This window comes from Danio aesculapii, chromosome 2 (assembly GCF_903798145.1).
Source record: "Danio aesculapii chromosome 2, fDanAes4.1, whole genome shotgun sequence".
Lineage (NCBI taxonomy): Eukaryota > Metazoa > Chordata > Actinopteri > Cypriniformes > Danionidae > Danio > Danio aesculapii.
In genome coordinates, this window is record NC_079436.1 from 3,822,041 (window position 1) to 3,844,683 (window position 22,643).

General features: G+C 39.6%; 1 protein-coding gene across 1 annotated transcript in view; it reads right to left on the reverse strand.

Annotated features, from left to right (window-relative positions):
* Nucleotides 1-1,741: 1,741 nt before the first annotated feature.
* Nucleotides 1,742-22,643, reverse strand: part of mmp16b (matrix metallopeptidase 16b (membrane-inserted)) — a 52,346-nt gene continuing 31,444 nt past the window's right edge. Inside the window, exons 4-10 of the mRNA XM_056465663.1 lie at nucleotides 18,764-19,068; nucleotides 11,391-11,552; nucleotides 8,245-8,459; nucleotides 6,846-6,984; nucleotides 5,170-5,320; nucleotides 4,970-5,085; nucleotides 1,742-3,014 (exon numbers count right to left, since the gene is read on the reverse strand). Of these exons, the coding sequence (XP_056321638.1) occupies nucleotides 2,650-3,014; nucleotides 4,970-5,085; nucleotides 5,170-5,320; nucleotides 6,846-6,984; nucleotides 8,245-8,459; nucleotides 11,391-11,552; nucleotides 18,764-19,068 (1,453 nt within the window). The 3' untranslated portion in view covers nucleotides 1,742-2,649. The remainder of the gene's footprint in view (nucleotides 3,015-4,969; nucleotides 5,086-5,169; nucleotides 5,321-6,845; nucleotides 6,985-8,244; nucleotides 8,460-11,390; nucleotides 11,553-18,763; nucleotides 19,069-22,643) is intronic.

Below are 22,643 nucleotides of genomic sequence, written 5' to 3' on the forward strand. Positions count from 1 at the left end.
TACATGTACAGAATCAAGAGAAAGAATCGTGATCTTCATTTTAAGCCAAAAAAAATCGTGATTCACATTTTTGCCAGGATCGTGCAGCCCTACCTTAGACGCTGACAAGACATAAAATTTTGGTCACCTGACATCACGACCAGGGGCGTAGCAGAAAGTGGGGGGGACGGCTGTATGAGAGCATACGTTCATATAATTATTAATCGCCTGTTTCTAAATGGTCTGTCTCTAAAAGTGAGGGGGACGTATCCCCCCCGGTTGCTACGCCCCTGATCACGACCTAAATATAACCACATCTTAAGCTGCGTTCACACCAGACGCGGCATGTGCGAATGAATCATGATATGCGCGTAAATAGACGTGTGAACATTCGGAGTTTTCTCGCTTAAGTCACGGGTCAAATTCACTTCACAATAGACCTGTATTCGTGTCATGGGCAGAGCTTCTGTCTGCCCGGTGACTCTAGCTTTGTTGCTAAATGGCTAACATGAATTTTATTGAGAGAGTAGCTGCTTTTTTATGCGTGGCTGAAAAACAGCACATATTTGTTCGGTGCTGTCTCTGAGTCCACTAGATCTTTCCAGAGGTGCACCCAGCTCATAAACTCCTCCAGAAACTATACCTGGATGATGACAGCTTTCAGCGGTGCTTTAGACTGAGCTGAGCCCAGTTTGATGAGCTGTTGTTTGACGTCGGCAGGGTGATTTCCCCTCGGGACACCAAAAACAGGCGCTACTTCATAATCCCTCCCCTACAAGAGAAAGCTCCTGATTGGTTAACGCGGCGCGAATGTCAGATAAAGTTTAGAATTTCCAACTTGAGCGATTCGTGTGGTAAAAACGCTCAACTCAGGCCGCAGAATGTCTATTCATGTATTTACATTGATTTTACATCTAAATCACTCGTGCTTGATGCTTCATCTGCTTCTGGTGTGAACGGACCATTATGATTTTCTGTGCCTACTGGGCTAGTTTACTCGAGAGTCACCTGTAGTCCTTTTGGTGAGATTAAACAGTTTTTAGGCTGTTGTTTACGCAAAATAGTTGGCTTTTGTTGCCATTTGTTCTTTGACATCAGCTAGGTGTGTCATTAAACACTTCAATTATAGGAAAATTCTCAAAAACTGCTTATAGAAATCTAAATGCATTAATGAGCATTTCATCACTAAGTGAAGTTTATTTATAAACTATTTCGAGAGGAGCATGTGCTTATGATTGACCACAGCTGGTCCCGCATTAGCTAACACATGATTCACCAATAAGACGGTTCCTAAGTCATCATAAGTAACCAGAGTTTCTTTTCCTAGGTAGGGTGGCATGGTGGCCTAGTGGTCAGCACTGTTGCATCACAGCAAAAATGTCACTGGTTCAAGTCCTTACCAGGCCAGTCAACATTTCTGTGCAGAACTTACATGTTCTCGAATTCCCCGGTTTCCTCCCACCATCCCAAGACATGCAACATAAGTGAATTGACCAAACTAAATTGGCACCACAGATGAGTTCTTAGTCAGCAATATATCTCTCCATTGCAATAATTGAAACTCAATTCTCCTTAATTCGTCATTAGCCATAAATAAGTAGGGGAGTCCTCGAGATCTACCTGAGCTCAAACTCCCCTCTTGCCCTGAAAATGGGAGGGAGCCTCGGGCTCGAGGATCTTATGAGCTCAGGGCTTTCTCCCAGGACAGCACGCTTTATAATCAATCATCAGCTAAGTGTGAACTCTTGAAACTTACTCAAAACTTAAATACTGTTCTCTTGCTGCCTTGCAAGCACAAGTATTTCCTTCATGTAGTTTAAACACTGCATTTCAAGCTCTGTTGTTTTTATATAGCTTTAACATTTTGGTATTTTTGATAATCTGTTGCTTCTTATGAGAATCAGGAAGGTTCATTTGGTACTTCTGCTGAATACCATTGTTTTGTTTAAGGAATTGTGTATGATTTAATTAGAAGCTCTCAATTTCTAGAGATACGCATGCACTCGTTTTTCAATGTTTCCAGCAGTCAGTGGAACTTTAAATCGTACCGCAAGTTTCTGTCAGTCAGCAGTGTGAAAAAAGAGTGACAAATAAGACAAAAGTCACTTTCACACAGGCACACGTACACGAACACACAGACCAAAATTAAACGCAATATGTGATTTAAGGCATTCGACGAAATATTGCATGTAGCCCCGGTGTTACACGTCAACGTTCCTTCTGATTTCCCCATTGATCCTGCAAAACGGAACGGAACTCAAACAATGATGGATAATCATCTCAGAAATATCCCACGTGAATGAAGCAGTCCTCTTTGGACACTAAGGGCATATTTGGTTTTGGGTATCAGTTTTTTTTCCACACAAGCAAGTATTTCGGAGTGACACACACACATTATGGAGCATCTGCAGTTCGAAGATAAATAACTCTCGAAGTCAATTGAAAAGTTGGTGGTTTGTAGAGTAAAGATGTACTCTGCATTGGGCTTCAGTCACCAAAATGGTCTCCCAAAGCCACACAGACCATACAAAAAACAACACATTGCCACCGATGAGGGCAGATAAAGTTGTTTTCGTCTTTGCTTCTGCCAACAAAGCGGCCTCAAGAAGAGTCCATAATTCCGAGGGGGTTTTAATATGGAGACCGTTTTAACGTTGGGTCGTTTATGTCTCAAACCCACTCCTGCATGGACCTCTTGCAGTACAGTATGTGGCGCTGCGTGTCCTTCCTCTTGAAGCGAAACACCGTGTAAAGCAGGACCATCATGCACAGCGCCAACACACATGGTATGGCGATGGCTACCGCTTTTTCTGCTCCGCCGCTGCTTTCCAATTTCAGAACGATATCAACATCATGGTCGTCGTATTGGGGTGTTTCCTCTTCTTGCGGAGGGCTCCAGTCCCAGTCGGGGTCAGTGGGCAGACCGTCACAGCCCATGAAGTCTCGCAGGATGGATCGAGGGTAGCCTGACTCTACTCTCAGCCGCTGGTTGTTGAACTTCCAGTACTCCTTCCCTTTGTAGAAGTATGTGAATCCTTTGGGAAAAGAGAAGACAAGATCATTCCCAGTTCCTATAACTTTCCGTTAAGTCAGTGTTTCCCAACCCTGTTCCTGGAGGCACACCAACATGACATATTTTAGATGTCTCTCTTATCTGACCCATTAACTTCAGGTGTTGCAGTCTCTTCGTATGTTCTGATGAGTTGATTCAGGTATGTTTGATAAGAAAGAAGTTGAAAAGTACTGTTGGTGTGCTCTCAAGAACAGGATTGGAAAACACAAAGTTATAAAAACGTTTTGTTTGAGCTTTATTAGAATGTTCAAAATGTCCAGTTTTTTAGATGTTGTTTAATGTTATTGCTTGGTTATAAGAATGTTATTTAGAAACGTTTTCAATCATTCTAACATTATTAAAATGTTCCAACAAAAACACAACAATATCTTAACGATTTTAGAATATTCCAACAAGAGCACAATGATAACATTTTTATCCTAACGTTTTTAAAACATTCGAGCAAATACACAATGATAACATTTTTATCCAAACAATTTAAGAATACTCAGCAAAAACACAATGATAACATTTTTATTTTAACGTTTTTAGACTGTTCCAGCAAAAACACAATGATAACATTTTTATCCTAACGTTTTTAGACTGTTCCAGGAAAAACACAATGATAACGTTTTTATCCTAACGTTTTTAGACTGTTCCAGCAAAAACACAATGATAACATTTTTATTTTAACGTTTTTAGACTGTTCCAGGAAAAACACAATAATAACGTTTTTATCCTAATGTTTTTAGAACATTTCATCAAAAACACAACGATAACGTTTTTATCCTAACATTTTAGAGCGTTCCAGCAAAAACCCAATGATAATGTTTTTATCCTAACGTTTTTAGATTGTTCCAGCAAAAACACAATTATAATGGTTTTATTGTAACAGTTTTAGAACATTCAAGCAAAAACACAATGATAACATTTTTATTTTAACGTTTTCAGACTGTTCCAACAAAAACACAATGATAACGTTTTACCCTAATGTTTTTAGATCGTTCCAGCAAAAACACAATTATAACGTTTTTATCGTAGTTTTTAAATCGTTCCAACAAAAACACAATGATAACGTTTTTTTCGTAAAAATTTTAGACCGTTCCTACAAAAACACAATGATAATGTTATTATTCTAATATTTTTAGAACATTCAAGCAAAAAACATAATGCTAACGTTTTTATTGTAACATTTTTAGAACATTCAAGCAAGAACACAATGATAACGTTTTTATTGTAATGTTTTTGGAACATTCCATTCATAACTTAATGATAACATTTTTAATGCTAATGTTTTTAAAACACTCCCCCAACAACACAATGCTAACATTTTTTGCTAATGTTTTTAGAACATTTGTTGTTTACAAATAATGCTAAGGAAACGTTCTACTAACATTACAAGCATCTTCACATATACGATTTCCAGTTAACACAATTATATAAAACTGGTAAATTTTAGTCATGAAATGTCTGCATGGCTAATGAATGAGACCTACTGAAGGTACTATTGATGATGGATGATGTAGATGTTAAAAATCTCCAAACCGCAACCCAGAACTGGTTGTCTTTCTGAAAATCTGCACGGACAGAGTGGTTTTGAGACAAACCACACAGAGGCCAATTATCAGTGAAGGAGCTCAGAGATCAGCAGCTCCAGAACACACTGAGCTTCAGAGAAACTTGGTCTTTTCAGCTGAAACCCTGATATTTCTCCTCAAGAGCCAATTACTCAAACCCTGCACCTGTGAGGAGATTTTGGGATGGAAAGAGTTGAAGTGTTGGGGAGTAGCTAGCTAGAAGGAGCTCAGCTAGCATACACTAGCCACATAGCTATATTTAATTCTGAAATTTGGAATAATACCTGTGAGTACTGTGTTACTCAATGACTATATGCTTATGTTAGTCAGGATCTTTTGCAGAGCCATTTCAATGTCATACCATTGGCTTTGTCCACGAATGCTCCCTGTGGAGAGTCTGGGATGCCTTTCCACACAGTAATAGGTTGTGGATATCCAGGGTCCATCGTCCTCATATCCTCATTGTACCTCCAGTACCTGAAACAGCAAACAAAGGCAGAAGGTTCTAGTGAATACTATAAAACCCATCATATGCTGTAAACAGGGAGCTGTGAAACCGACCTATCCCCTTTGAAGAAGTAGGTTTTGGCCACGTCTTCCCACCAAACAGCTGTTTCGATGCTCTGCGTGGGCATTCCACTGCCAAAAAGAGAAATGTCCTGAGGATATGTGGGCTGCAGAGTTGTATCCTTGAATACCCAGAACCGGTTGCCTTGAGAAATACAGAGAAATTAAAAATAATTAAATAGATGCGCTATATATGCAAAAAAAAAAATAGAACAAAGAGCAGAAATGCTATTTAGTACAGTGGTCGAGAGAGCTCAAAATGCTAAGAAAACACATGCAAATAGAAAACCACCAACAAATTGAGAAAACGTCTGCAACGGAAACGTGTCGGGGGGAACTAAAAAGTGGCAAAACTAAAAAAAGTGAGTTTTTTGTTTATTTTAATGTCCTGATTGTACAGTTTCTTGTTGTTTGTATATTTTTAGCCCTAATAATCTGATGAGGTAACGAATAATTACAATAAACGTTAAATGAGTGGGAATCCCCAACACATTTTGTTGTGGTCTTCGTATTTCCTATGTGGTCTTTCGTATTGATATATTGAGAAATTCATTCATTCATTTTCTTTTCGGTTTAGTCCCTTTATTAATCAGGGGTTGCCACAGTGGAATGAACCACCAACTTATCCAGCATATGTTTATGCAGCGGATGCCCTTCCAGCTGCAACCCATCACTGGGAAACACCCATACACTCTCATTCACACACATACACTACGGCCAATTTAGCTTACCCAATTCTCCTATAGCGCATGTCTTTGGACTTGTGGGGGAAACCGGAGCACCCGGAGGAAACCCACGCGAACGCAGGGAGAACATGCAAACTCTACACAGAAATGCCAACTGACCCAGCCGAGGCTTGTACCACCGACCTTCTTGCTGTGAGGCGATTGTGCGACCAACTGCACCAATGTGATGCCCATATTGTGAAATTATTAATATAATATTGTTGAAGTATCAAGTTGCATGTTGTTTTTGACACTCCTGTCCTGTTATTCAGCTCAGTTTAAACTGTACAGTACTTTTATTTTCAGATGAGATTGCGAAGATATTTTTCATTTGATGCAGTTTCATTTGTGTATATTGAAATAAAGTGTTCTTGCAGGACTCCCAGAGTTCATCAAGATCTTTTGGGTTCATCTTCAATGCCTCCTGCTTCATCTTACCCCAGACATGCTCAATAATGTTCATGTCTGGTGACTGGGCTGGCCAATCCTGGTGCACCTTGGCCTTCTTTGTTTTCAGGAACTTCGATGTGGAGGCTGAAGTATGAGAAGGAGCGCTATCCTGCTGAAGAATTTGCCCTCTCCTGTGGTTTGTAATGTAATGGGCAGCACAAATGTCTTGATACCTCAGGCTGTTGATGTTGACATCCACTCTGCAGATCTCTTGCAAGCCCCACACTGAATGTAACCCCAAACCATGATTTTTCCTTCACCAAACTTGACTGATTTCTTGTGAATCTTGGGTCCTAGTGGGTTCCAGTAGGTCTTCTGCAGTATTTGTGATGATTGGGATGCAGTTCAACAGATAATTTGTCAGAAAAATCCACCTTCTGCCACTTTTCCAAATGATCAACTAGAAGTCAAGTTATTATTTGTTGCTCGTACAACTAGGATCAACGACAAGACTTTAGTCATGTAATGTACAATTCATAATGATAAGTATCTTACCTTTGAAGAAGACGAACTTCCCCTCACTGTTTTCGTAGACGGCATCAATCTTGGGAGGCAAACCTCTCCAGAAGTAGCTGATCTGCATCGGATATCCAGGCACCACAGAATTATCTCGCACCCTCCAGAACCACTGATCCTAATGAGAGACCAATGCTGTTAGCAAATGCAGAAACGAATACTGCAGCATTCTCAGTCACATTTTAACGGTCCTGTGAACTTAAAATAACGTTTTTTAGGATATTTTTTAGGTATCTTAAGGATATCTATAGGAATTATAGTTATATATATATATATATATATATATATATATATATATTATAGTGCATGCTCCGAGCCACTGATTCAAATCAAAGGATTCACAAAGGTTTTTGAAGCTTCATGAAGCAGTACTTTAAAAGCAGCCATTGCTAACACACTATAAGAATATCTGTATATTAGCATATTAGTTTCGTATTTTGTGATTCGTGTTTTTATTTTCCCCCATATATTAACGCTTTTAAATTGCAATATGGGACTTTGACCTTTTCAGTTTGAACTTTTAACCTTAAAAAGTGACTTTTATCAATGTTTTTAATAGTTTAATATGTGTAATGTGATGGGGACACTGACAAGGGGGTGCGGATCAAAAACACAGTTATATTAAGAATGGTAAGGCAAGCAACGGTCAATACAGGAACAAACAGATGTATACAGGCAATCCAGAGTCATGGTCAATAAACAGGCAAATAGTCAGTAAAGGCAGGCAGCAGACAACATAAACAAACAAACAATCAAGACGAGGGTTAAAAACACGACAAGGCAAGGGAAGGGAAACGCATCGTAATGTTCACAAAGACAGTATAACAAGACTCAGCAAAGAGGTGTGTGTGTGTGTGTGTGCGCTCTATTTAAAATCGATCTAATCAGTTCATGAGTAGCTCCCAGCCGTGCGTATGTGTAATTAACTGAATGAGGAACAGGTGTGATTGAGCGGTGCATGACTGGAACTTGTAGTCCATGTAATGGCGGATTTGAAGTCTGTTGCGATCTGCGTGTTAACGAGCGATCTGCAGCCGCTCGATGTTGTATTGTTGTATATTGTATTGTTGTATAGTGTTGAATATTACATTACAAAAACCTCACAAAAAACTGCCAGTGCATTTTCTGTTACTTTACCGATTTAACTCTCTCTCTCTATATAATTTTTTATACATTTATATTATTTCAAACAACTAAAACGCAAATAAAACTGACTCTGTTAAACTGCAGAGTTGAATTTTCAACATCAAAAGTCGACAGAGCAGAGATCAACATCCCATAATGCAATTCACAACCGTAAGTAAATGGAAAAAACCCTGAAAATACAGAAATATATATTTTTACTGTGTAGACACGGTATTGTTTGCTTGCCGCAGACCTTAAAAACGAAGAGCTCCTTGCGCAGGATGGCCAGCGTGTTGAATCCTCCATCGCAGATGTCGGGTTTGGAGTTTGGATGGCTGGGTTTGGTTTTCTGTGGAGGCCGGTGCGGGCGACCACGCTCATGTTTACGCGGGTCAGATGGCAGGTGCAGGCGAGGAGGAGTCGCCGTCGTCAGCAGTCGAGTGGGCTGAGGGTTCTTGTTTGGAGGACCTGCAGAGAAAATGAAAAGTTCTGTGTCAGACGACAATAAGGTCAAAGTCTCTTCAAAGCAAGTCATTTCACTCGGCGGCCATCTTTGAAATGCTTCTCGGGTAGAATGCTCGGCCATTCTGTCTAAATGGGGAAACATGCAATACTCCAAAACTGTTTGTCAAGCTTATGATTACATTATTGGAATCACCAATAATATTAAACATTGACTGTCTCATGAGTCGAATCAAACAAGATCTGCTAATCCGCATGCTCACTTGAAAGGAACAAGATTATAACACCAGCCTCATTTATGGCCATGTTACACATTATCATCCTCTAAATAACCCTTCGTCTGATCGCGTTGGTCTTCTGAGGTAATCCACAACTTGGTCTACATGGCGAATCTCCTTCAGAAATGACAGCGACTCTTTCTTTACAAGTGTGTGGGCATTTCAGTAGTTGCTGTCATGTGATGTGCGTTTAACAGGACGGTCTGTACCTCGCGTTCGTTTCATACAGATTACAAAACCAACAAACTTTTATTTTTAAGTGCACTTAGCTCTTTTAAAAGTACAGATTTCAAGCTTTATGTGGATATAATTTCATGTCTGTGAAGCAAGTGTTCGCTGAGATTCCAGGTCATTTATAGACATAAAATATGTCATAAAAGCAAACGTTTGGTACGAGCTTCTCCTAGAGAATCGTCAGTCCATAGCGATCAATGATGGCTCCTGTTCTAGTAGGTGCGGCTTCATTCACCATATTGACGGTTACACATTTACCCATTCAAAACTATACACATGATGAGTGACACAAGTGATGAGTCTTGTGTATTCTAGTCTTTAATAAGGTGGCCCTGTCCACATAAACGTGGCTATTTCCAAAACCGCACTTTTTTCGATGTGTTTTGATGTTTGCCCACACAAAAAAACAACTGTCCACACGTACACAGGTAGTTTTATAAACGGGGTTTTCCCCGCCTTCATTTTAAAAAAAATCCATATGCACATTCATTCATTTATTTTCTTTTCAGCTTAGTCTCTTTATTAATCTGGGGTCGCCACAGCGGAATGAACCGCCAACTTATCCAGCACATGTTTTTCGCAGCGCATGCCCTTCTAGCTGCAACCCATCTCTGGGAAACATCCATGCACTACGGACAATTTAGCCTACCCAATTCACCTGTACCGCATGTTTTTGGACTGTGGGGGAAACCGGAGCACCCGGAGGAAACCCACGGAGAACATACAAACTCCACACAAAAACGCCAACTGACCCAGCTGAGGCTCGAACCAGCAACCTTCTTGCTGTGAGGCAACAGCACTACCTACTGCGCCACTGCGTCGCCCCAAGTGCACATTAAAATGCAAAAACGCATGTTAAGGGCACACCGAACCAGCAGGGGGTGATAAGGACACTTTTGGTTCACATCAAATGGGAAATTAAGTATTTGTAAATTGCATACAAGTCAATAAAAATGTGAGAACAGAGGCAGATTACCGCTTACACACTTAATTGTGCTCACAAACCATTCAAGTGAACTCCTTTTCCCAGGTAAGTGAAATTCTTATTCTTGAAAATTCTGTAAAAAGTCTGAAACGTTCTCATACAGTGTTTTGCCTGGATTTTAAGCTCCGCCTCTTTGCCCCTTTTTGGTTACCCCCGGTCGGCGTGATAAAACAATGCCAACAGTTGGCCATGCCCACTTGTAGCTTGATTTGCGCTCTTCAGAAACCAATGGTGACGTCACAGATACTACGTCCATATTTTTTTATAGTCCATGGTTTTCACTTTTTCATGTGGACAAATATTTTTAAAAAACAAAAGCAGGAAAATTTCAGTTTGTAGAAATACCTGTGTACATGTGGACATGGCCTGAGAAAAGCAAATGGTCTAGTTTAAAGATTGAGTCCTTTCAGTAAAGCGTCTGGTGCACATGGAGAGAAGAGTTTCTACAGGTGGTTTGTAAAGCCAATTTTTTTCTGGCCCAAATCTGGCCCACACAATCAGCTTTTGCTTGACCCACATGCCGCACTGAATTACGATATATGATTGGACCTGGCTGGCTTGTTGGGTAGGCTAAATTGTCCCAGTTTGCCAGAGATGGGTTGCGGTTGGAAGGGCATCCGCTGCATAAAACATTTGCTGGATACGTTGGCGGTTCATTCCGCGGTGGCGACCCCAGATTAATAAAGGGACTAAGCCGAAAAGAAAATGAATGAATGAAGTCTGGCTTGGTGGGCCAAACATGGACCATATCTGGACCAAGTCCCATGAAGCATTTTGCTTTAGGCGCACTATGGGCAAGCTTGTTCTCGAAGCGAACTGATTGGTCAAATTTTTAAATTTAGGTTTAATTTAAATGTTTTCTGGCCCAGCTCTGGGCCACACAATAACTTTTCCCTTGACCCAAGTACCACAAAGAATGACGGTCCTGAAGTGGCCCATAACTGGATTAAAGACACACACACATGGGCCATAACCAGCCTGAATCTCAGCCAATGTATCACCCTTAACTGGCCCTGAACTGGGCCAAAACAGGTTTATTATTGGTACCGATTCTCAGCTATAAGTTTATACTTTAACCAGAAACATGAAAAACTGAGTCATAACCCAGCCTAATGTGCCATAGTGAGTCCACATCTGGGCCAAGTCCGTTTGCTATGTGGGCTATAGCTGAAAATCGGTACCAATAATAAACCTGTTTTGGCCCAGTTCAGGGCCAGTTAAGGGTAATAAATTGGCTAAATTGCCCTTGTCTTTAATCCAGTTATGGGCCACTTTAGGAACGTCATTCTTTGCGGTACTTGTGGCGAGGGAAAAGTTATTGTGTGGACCAAAGCTGGGCCAGAAAACATTTGCTATGTGGGATGCTAGTGCTGGAGCCTTATGTCAAATCTGGGCCAGAATTCTTTGCAACCTGCGGTGTTCATGGAGGTTTAAACTCACCATATATTTTCTGGATGCCCTGAAGATCATCATGAGGCAGTTTGAAGCTCTCTGTGTCCATATACTGATAAAATGGAGCCATTATAGCTGTCGGGTCACTGGAATGTTCCAGTCCTAAAGCATGACCGAGCTCATGAACCGCCACCAGGAACAGGTCATTACCTGAGGAGAACAAAGCAACAAAGAATTGCCTTTATTTCATGTTGTTTTCATCATTTAACTCATGAAAAAAAAGACTTTATGAATCATGACTCGAGTGCGTGACCTGAGATCCATCCGAATGCGGTAACACACATGTGTAGTGTGTGGGCTTCGGAAACACAATGCAAATCAGATCCCACGTTGCTTTATATTACACAACACTGGTGAATGAAAACGTTATGCAAGATAGGCTATAGTTCATAGCAATAGCTGAAGGCTAGTCACACAGCATGTACTCATTTAAAGTTAATTAGCTGTTTCGCATTATCGCTGTGTCCTTTAGTCCAGCCAGTCTCTGCAGAAAAGCATATTAAATTAGAATTTTAATAAGTTAATTATGTAGAAATGTTGACAATTCTGCCAACGTTTATTGCCACTTAGGCTCAGCTTTGCTTTTTGTGTGTATGTACAGGTACGGTGGCTGAGAGAGCACAACACATGTGCTGCAAATACAAACAATGCTAGCAAAAGAAACAGAAATGTGCTTACTGTTCACTGTATACATTAGGGCTGGAGGATTTTATCGATTCTGCGATATAAATCGATTTTTTTTTTCCAAAGAAAGTATCGATTTTTTAGCCGCGAGTATCGATACATGCATATATACATCCGGCCATCTGCTGAACCCTGCTCTCGAGTGAAGTCAGGAAGACTGAGAAAGATCTGTGCACACTGACTGAGTCGGACGTGACATTTGATGTTTTGGAGAAGCCATGGTACTACTATGTTTACTTTCATGGCAGCTAGACTTGCTACCTCATGTTTTTTTGTCAAGCTAAAAAGATGTCAAAGAAACTGTTCAGAACAGGCCACTTGCACTTTAACTCTCTATTGTTAATTGCAAATTGCAATGTTTACTTTTCAAAAGCTACAGTTTGCACTGTTTCAATAAATGTAACAAATTTTCTCATCACATCTTTAATTAATTTTGTCCAGCATTTATTTTGCAAGCTGTCTGATGTTTAAGTTTATTTCAATTAATTAAATCCAAGTAAATTAAACACTCCCAAGATGTCACCAAAATACCTTTGTCTCTTTTAAATCTATCAGAAAATGATGTAAGCGTATCGAATGATATAGAATCGTATCAAATTATTTCGAATCGTATCGAATCGTATCGTTGGCTAAATATCGTGATATATATCGATTCTTGAGCTGAATATCGTGTATTGTATCGTATCGTGAGATTAGTGTATCGCTACAGCCTTAGTATACATATCAGTAGTGTCGTTGATGACCTAAAAGGTGTTTTTTTTTTTATATGACATCAAAAAACACATATGCAGCACGATGGCTCAGTGGTTAGCACTGTCACCTCACAGCAAGAAGGTCACTGGTTCGAATCGCGATATATATATATATATACTGTATATATATATATATATATATATATATATATATATATATATATATATATATATATATATATAATGAAAAGTAACTAGTAACTATTTACTTGAGTATTTTTTTCACTTTTTTTACTCTTACTCAAGTAACTTTTAAGATTGTTACGTTTACTTTTACTTGAGTCAAAATTTCCACAAGTACTTGTACTTTTACATGAGTACAGATTTTGGATACTCTCCCCACCTCTGCTTAGGACTGAACTGAACTAATTTAAACTGAACTGAACTTAAACTCTGAAAACTGAACTGCACTGTTTCAATTCACTATAATCTTCTATGTGAAGCTGCTTTGACACAATCTACATTGTAAAAATGCTATACAAATAAAGATGAATTGAATTGAATTAGGATGCAGAATACACAAAGATCACAACTTGCGCTCTAATGTTCAGTTATGACAGCTCTTACCGACCCCTCGTCAATCAAATCTGGTAACAGTGAGCAAATGTTGTGGTTTAACCTAATATTCTATTACATGCTAGAGACACAATATTATGAACGTGATGTAATAACAATAACAGACCCATTAGAAATAGGAAAACAATATGTTATGATACGCACATGAAGATGCATCGTATATCTCAGGATATCTGGACACAATGAGCACCTCCTCCGTCATGACAAGGTAAATACAGTTGTCATGCCACCTTTCTACTATGAGCAGAAGCTTGCAATGGCTGCCCTGCCTCCAAGCTCTTCTGATTGGTCCACTGCTTTTGGAGCTGGCAGTGATGAGCTGCACTGCGTGATAAAGTTGAAGATCCTTCAATTTGACATGACGCTCATGTGTACGATGCTTCAAGAGTTCACACTTAGCTGATGATTAATTATAAGCTTGTTTGGCCTGGGAGAGAGCCCTGAGCTCATAAGATACTCATAAGATAAGAACGGGCTCCCTCTCGTTGCAAGGCGAGAGGGGAGTTTGAGCTCAGGTAGATCTCAAGAACTCCCCTGCTGTAATAACCAATGAACAGCTAGTGATTGCTCTTTAGAGATAACCATTTACTAGGAGCATGTCTATAGTGCCGGTTTGGATTAGACAATTAACTTATGTCGCATGTTTTTTGGACGGTGGGAGGAAACCGGGGAACCCGGGGGAAACCCACGTGAGCACGGGAAGAAAATGCAAACTCCGCACAGAAATGTCTGCTGGTTTGGTAAAGCCTAGAACCAGAGACATTCTTGCTGTGAGGCAACAGTGCTAAGCACTGGGCCACCGTGTTACCCATCTAGGAAGGAGGAGGAGTAGGGGTGGAAGGGGGGATTCTTCAAAACGAAGATAGCGGTGGTACGTAACCCAGTGTATTTGTAGTATCTTAGGAGTCGTCTGATTGGTGCATTGAGAATTGGATAATGCCGCTAGCAATCATAAGCACGTGATCCTCTCGAAATTAGTTTATAACCAAACTTCACTTAAAAACAATGCGAGACGCGAGTGTAACACATCCGTCAAGCTTGTGTTTACATTGAAAAACCAATAGAAAAGTAGCTTTGGTAAGGAAAATCGCATTCTGTGTGAACAGACTTCACATATGGAAAAACACACCAAATGTCTTGCCATGTCTCTAAATAAAGCGTGAAACTTTGGTCAGTGATTATGCCAGGCACGTGTAAAAAAACAAACCGCCGAGGGGTCCTGAGTGCAGGCAACAGTAAAAAAAAAACGCCAGCGGCGAATGTAGTCCCAGCCATTCATTACTGTCTCAGCGAGACGTTTGGTGAAAGGAGATGAGCATCTTAAAAGCTCTCTGCATCCAGTCAGCCCAGGTAATTAAAGCTGAGTGCCTCTAAGTGCGGCTCGCAGCGGAGAGACGGATCTGATTACCTCTCATTTAATGGGTGCAACCGTAACGCAAATACTACATATCAAACAGAGCTGACACCTGACATGCACGCCAACATGCACACACAGACGGCGAGGAAGATCAGCTGCGGCCAATGATAGTGCTGTTTATTCACGCTGTTTTAGCCCCCAAACTTTTTATGATAGACAAAATCAAATCAAACCATATGATTTTGTTAGCTTACGTTGCTAGTTTTGAGGTGAGCAATTCATCTGTGCATGTCATTGAGAAAAAAATGCCCTGTAATCAAAATCTGAAATCTGAAAATGCACTTCCTGTTTGTTTTCAGTTAATTTTACAGATTACATCTGAGTTTGTGGGTGTGGCTAACATACTTAACCACACCCCTCCAGCTGTTAGTTTTGACAGCACTATGACAACAAACAGAAATGGTGTGGTGGAGGTGTCTGTTAGCTTATAATAACTCTTCCGAAACCCTTTTCCCCAGCTTTCTGAATGAAATGCCTGCTTTAGTACATCCAATCAGCTAGCAGTAGAAAAAAAACAAGCCACGCCCACTGTTTTCTCATTTAATAATCGGTTTCTTTAACTGCATCACAATACGAAAGAAAAACCCAGCCACAGCTTCTGGTTTAATTGGGTGTTTTTGTAGAGATGCAATAGGAAAATCATTGTAAGCTCCTTTTAATGAACATTTTAATACTCTAAATAACATTTTTAAACTTTAAACTATCCTTTTACACAATTTAAAGTGTCTGCGTGGAACAATTAATGCTAATAAAGAGCTGTTAACTTTTTTCAAGGGATTATTAAGTGAGAATTTAAATTCGCTTGATCTTTTGACATTTGAGACGTCCTTATTCTACATCATTTCAAGGCTGTCTTCAATTCTTGATTCTGATTGGTCAGTCGCGACATTCTATGGTATATTGTTCTGAGATAACAACCGCTAAATAACACAGGCTCATTCGGGAACTTTGAATCACCTTGACTGTCTGTAAATAGGTTCAAATCAATATATGTCATGCCAAGATTTTTTGGCGCTGTCTTGTGAATGGATAATACATAGGTTAGTCTACACACTATTCACCTGGTTTTGTTTCTGTCAGCTTTCAGATTGGTGTTTTGACTGTTTGGTGCCAATAATGCGCAGGTTAGTGTATACACCATCAGCTGTTTTTGTTGTTATATATATTTAAAGTACTGTGCAAAAGCCTTATGCTGTATTCACGTGAATAAACGCGGGAACATATTGAGTTTACTCGCTTCATTTGTGCATCAAATTCACTACACAATCGACGTGGATTCATGTATTGGGCAGGACTTTTGTCTGCCCGGTGACTCTAGCTTCGTTGCTAAATGGCTAATGTGGATTTTATTGAGAGAGTAGCTGTATGAGAGTTGCTTTAGGTAGGCTGAAAAACAGTGTTGATTCGTTTGGCGCTGTGTCTAAGTCCACTAGATCCTTTCAGAGGTGCACCAGCTCTGTGAGTTCATCAACTGCTCCAGAAACTATACCTGGATGATGGATGCTTCCGACTGAGACAAACCCAGTTTGATGAGCTGTTCTCTGGTGTTGGTAGGAGGATTTCCCCTCGGGACACCAACAACAGGCACTAAGTCAACTAAGTAAAATGCTCAACTCGCGGCGCATTATTTGCACAAATCGCCCTATTCATCCCGCATGGTGTCTATTCGTGTCTTTGCATTGGCTTAACATGTAAATCACTCGCGCTTGACGCTTCATCCACGTCTGGTGTGAACGCACCATTACATTTACAGTTACACTTGTTGTTTTAGCGAGCATATAATGACGTTATATATTACTTCTCATTCTCTTTATTAAAATTTTTGGGTCTAATTTTTTAAGACATAGAAAGAAAGAGTTCGAGAAAGATGGAAGAATGAATGAAAAACACTTTGATCTGCATTTCTGCCAGAGCTGTTGTCAAAGTTGCCTGAATTGATGGGATTGTAAATGCTGAAAAGTTCAGTCGGTCCTGTTATACATACTAAAAAGCAGCTGATTTGTAATAGTTTTATTTTTCAGCATTATAATGATCCCAAACACACTGCTAATGTAATGCATATTTTAGCATTTGCTAAAACCATAACAGTCATGAAACAGAGTCCAGAATGGAATATTATATACAGTATATATAAGCAATAATACAGGCAGCATATGAGATACACCAGGAGAAAAAAGAAAGATAGAACATGCTAAATCTAAGGAAGACCTCATAGAAATGCTGAAAGATGCTTGATATTAAATAGCACATCATTTCAGAAAAGACTCAACCTCAACAACAAAAAAGCTGACGCTATACACTTTTGACGCCAGTCTTTTAATTTTAGCAGTAATTTTGTTCTAAATATTGTTTACATATTTCACATATTTTTTGTTTGAATATTATTGGTATAGTTCACCCAATAGTAATGCAGACCCTGCACTTGCGACATACCTTTAACCTCTTAAACTCCAGTGCTGTTTTGGGATTTCCGCCTGGATTTTGCCTACCCAAATTTAAAAGCTTCCCAAATCCACATGAAGAGGTGTGAATGCAAAAATTAGGTATCATTTTAAAGAAAACCCTTTGAATTTTCATAAAACACTATTGAAAGTGTTTAAAACAACTGTTTATGTTGACTGTGTTATAATAAACCCCTAAAAAAGAGGCGCTTTTTGTGTTTTTTTAATAAACTCAAATTTGAAAGTGTACCTTTTAGGTTCTGTGTGGTCTAGCTTGCTGTAATTAATTTTGTTGGTTCGTACACATGTCTGTAATCATAGGAAAACAGAAAAATGTCTCTACCATAGTCTATGCAAAAGTTATTGTATTCCAACTGATGAGAGGTGCTACACAAGCCACAGGGATCGATCATTGTTTTCATATTTCACTATTCTTTTGTTTGATCAAACATAATTCACTGTGTTTGGACCTTGTCAGACGTATAAAAGGATTACTTATGCACATCACCTCAAAAACAGAGGAGAAATGGTGCGTTTTGAAGAGCACGGCATACGGTAAGAGATGACAGCTTTCTATCTGGGGCTGCTTATTGATCATAAATGTATTGTTTTCACTTCTGCGCCATGGAAACACAGCGATTCATTCGACAACTGTTTGATATGTGAATATAATTCAGTAAAAAGAATGCTAGAACCATATGAGCACCGACAAGAGCTTTCATTTGAGCTATAACTTGTACATGTGTCATATATGAAACATATTAAAAATATGAAAATGTACCAATATTCAATACCCAGCTCGGGTATCCAAAATACGGTGTATTGAAGTGTAAATAACTTTTGTACAGTAGAATAAAAATCGAAGTGATGCATATGTGCATAAAATAAAGCTTCTACACTTTCAAACGAAACCACTTAAGGGGGTCTGGTGCAATTCTAGCCCTTTAAATCTTAAAGCCAAAGTCGATGCCATCACGGACCTGGTAGTTTAACTGGTTAAGATAGATAGATTTAAAAGTCTCAAGCTCCCAAAGCTGGTGGTGACCTAAGACCCTTTTGCACAGTACTGTATATATTAGTCTTCAACTGAATAAAGCAACCCATAAAAGTTGAGGATGAGTAAATAGTGAGTATGCTTTGATTGACCTATCACTTTAGGTGTTATCATTAATGGCTCCAGCTGGTTAAAGAATACAATGCTGAGTTTGCTCTCCTGTATCATGCACAGGTGGTGCAGTAGTTTAATGGATTTCCCCCTGGTATTTGCAAAGCTACAAACAGCACCCTCACTCCAACATGCAAATTATTACACTGATTACTTTAAGTGAGTCCTCTTTTGTGGAATTGCTGTTGGCCTTGGCTAATACACATGTAAAGGGCTTGTGAAAGTCTCCAGATGTCATGAACCATTATACTCGGCTCTGCCATAAAACTGCATTCATTTGTTAATTGTGGAGATTGAAAATGTGGCCTAACCTGCCGTTCTCTCACCATCATGGTTTGGGTTGCCCAGCGTCCAGGGTTCATCCAAGTCGAAGTGTGTGTCGCCCCCGATGCCCGGTCCTGGGAAATAGGCATGAGCCAGGAATCCTCCCTCTCCGTCAAAAGGAGAGCTGTCGCCGTGAAAACCCGAGGCGAAGATGATGGTGATGTCCACGTCCCGCTTGCCGCTGTCCAGGTCACGGAAGGGCACGGCCTCGAAGCGCAGCGGCGTCACTCCCTGCCACACGTCAAACGCCCGCCGGATCGCGTCGTGGGTTTCTTGATTTCCCACTTTAGGAGTGACGTTTTTAATGCTGAAACATACAAAAATAAACAGATGAAAAAATAAAATAGCTGTGGACTACAGTTGAAGACAAAATAAATACCCACATAGCAAAATTTCTCTGGCCCAGATCTGGCCACACGCAGTCGGCTTTTACTTGGCCCACATGCCGCAGTGAATTACGGTACATGATTGGACCAAGTTTGGCTTCCATACAAGGGCCAAACATGGACCAAATCTGGGTCCGAAGTTAATAACCCATAACTGGGCCTGAACTGGGCCAGATCTGTTGGTGTGTCACGACTGCAATGAATTTGATAAACACAGGAAGCATTTTGTTTTATGGCTGCACTTTTTCTCAAAGCGACCTGATTGATAGAATTTTTTCTTTACTCAAAAATAATTTAAACGTATTTTAAAAGTGGGTCGAGAGAGCCCAAACCTACGTGGCCCACATATACATTTTTAACATCTGGGCCAAATACTACATTAGATATCTGGCCCAAGTATTGTGTGCCACCTTTACGACAGTGCCACCTCTGCCAAACCCGGGCCATGTTTGGCCCACATGATGTACGCCAGTGCCGGACAAATGCCTGCTGAGCCAGCTTTATGCCAAATTTGGGCCAGAATTCTTTGCTACCTGGGTACTTTTTCAAATATTTCCCAAGTGATGTTTAACAGAACAAGGATTTTTTTCTCCACAGTATTTCCTGTTATATTTTTGTTTTAGTGTATAACACCTACGATTATGCTGTCAAACTGTTGTATAAACGCAATATCACACCTGTAGCAGTGCGATATGGCTGTATATAGGCACTGATGGGGCACTAAGCCCCATATAAGCAATGTCACATGAGTAGCAATGCGATATGGCTGTATATCGGCAGTATATACATATATATATATATATATATATATATATATATATATATATATATATATATATATATATATATATATATATATATATATATATATATATATTTACTGTTTCTCAAAAAACCCAAGCAATAATATATCATACAAATATAAGACTGCTTATCGTGCTACAGGATTAAGAATTATTAAATTTCGCAGTCATAACAGCGCAATCTGTGTATTAGAATATCCTTTTATTTACTTTCCTTGGCGATGATGTATAGATGACGTATTTATTTTTAGCTACTTAAGGCTTAAATAAAAGTGGTGTTTCAAATGAAGATAAAAGTTTGATCAAAGGTTTACGAGTGTGTGTTTACATTGAAAAACAACAGATAAGTATTCTGTCCTTATCATAATAAACAGCTTTTTTATTTTATTCATTTATAGGTACTTCATCTTTCATAGGTGAATTAGATTAACTCAATTAGCTATAAGGTACGTAGTGGCGCAGTAGGTAGTGCTGTTGCCTCACAGCAAGAAGGTCGCTGGTTCAAGCCTCGGCTGGGAAAGTTGGCATTTCTGTGTGGAGTTTGCATGTTCTCCCTGCGTTCGCGTGGGTTTCCTCCGGATGCTCCGATTTCCCCCACAGTGCAGAGACATGCGGTACAGGTGAATTGGGTAGGCTAAATTGTCTGTAGTGTATGTGTGTGAATGAGTGTGTATGGATGTTTCCCAGAGATGGGTTGCGGCTGGATGGACATCCGCTGCGTAAAACATGTGCTGGATAAATTGGCGGTTCATTCCGCTAAACCCAGATAAATAAAGGGACTAAGCCGAAAAGAAAATAAATGAATAAATGAAATTAGCTGTATTGTATGATCGTCTGTGTGTGTACGGGTGTTTCCCAATACTGGGTTGTGGCTGGAAGGGCATCCGCTGTATAAAGCATATGCTGGAATAGTTGGTGGTTCATTCCGCTGTGGCAACCACTGATATAGAGATTAAGCCAAAAAATAAATGAAGAATTAGCATATTGCCCCATTCCTACTGTAAAGGTAGACTTTTTTGATGATCATTACTATTATTTTAATGAGATATTAACACTGAAACCTGAATCGCCTGTCAAATCATAGCGAAAAACTTCCACCATTACAGTATGATTTGTTAATCTCTCGGAAAAAGCATTTTGATTTTAGCGAGGTTAACTCCGGCGAGTGCTCTCAGACAGGCAGATCTGCTGAATTCCCCACATTGAAGTCTTTATCTTCCTCTAACAGACCGAGAGGCCCTGAAAATCTCAGCTGACTTTCCTCTATAGAGGCCAGTCACTCACTGCCAAGCCTGTCTTCATTTACATTCCATTTGCATAGGTGGCCCATCAATTAAAAAAAAGAAATAGCTAGGATTTGAATAAATCATTTCCGTTATCGGCCGCTGTAACCGGGAAAGTCTAAATTGAGGTGAGAGAACACTCCATTTCCTCGGAGCCCTTTAAAAGGTAAATCTCCAGGGATTCAAATATATTTCTTGAAGGTTACGGAGGGAATGCTGGAGGTTATTAAATGCTTGGCTGTGTCTTTATTGCGTATACTGCAATGTAGGATGGCAGAGACACAATGACTTGAGGGACTTTCTACAGTAGCTACACTGAACAAAATGATTCACTGGGTTTACTGTTTTTTTATGGTAAGTGGTTGCAAACAATTTATATGGACTGAATTTACTAATTTAGTATTGTCAACTTAATTTGTTTGTTTAAATTCAGCCCATATAATTTTTTTGCAACCACTTTCCGTAAAAAAAACAGTAAAGTTCAATGAATCAGGTACATTATCATTAACTCATTCTTAACTACTCATGAACTCCTGTGTTTAACCTTAACAGTCATGCACGTCTATCTACTGTGTGTTTACATTTAGTAAATTCATTGGATTTACTACATATTTTAAAAATTAAGCGGTTGCTGAAAATTTATTTAGGCTGAATATAAACAAACAAATAAAGTTGAACATTACTAAATTTAGTTTGTTTATTTAAATTCAGCCTATATAAATTGTTTGAACCTCTTACTGTAAATTTTTTTTTAAATAGTAAAGTCCAAAGAATCATTTTTCACTGTTAATATATCTTTATGTCATGAAATTAGCACATTATTATTAATTTATTCTTAGCTACTCATGACCTCCTGTGTTTAAACTTAAGTTATGCACGTCCATCTAGTGATTGTTTACATTTAGTAAATACATTGGAATTACTATTTTTTTTTATTTAAGATAAGCGGTTGAAACCATTTATATGGGCTGAATTTAAAGGTTCAAGAAACCCTGGAGTACTTTTTTTGAGATTTTAACAGCCACTGGTCTAACGCCAACCAACCCGCTCTGACCTGGTATTGAACCGGCGACCTTCCGCATGGGAGTCAGGTGCTCTATCAAGGAGGCTAAAGACCATGGCCTCTAGCGTCTGTCGCTAGAGCACCTTTAGAGGTCAGATGAGTGAGGCTTACCTGCATAGCACTTACTAGCTGGCCTCCGTTACACTCACGCCCCTAAACCTCACTCCCATCCGGGTCACGGCACCAATGTAAACCCACTGGTCCAACGCCATCCAACCCGCTCCAAGCTAGTTTTGGACCGGCGACCTTCCACATGGGAGTTAGGTGCTCTACCAAGGAGGCTAAAGACCATGGCCTCTAGCTTCTGTCGCTAGAGCACCTTTAGAGGTCAGAGGAGTGAGGCTTAC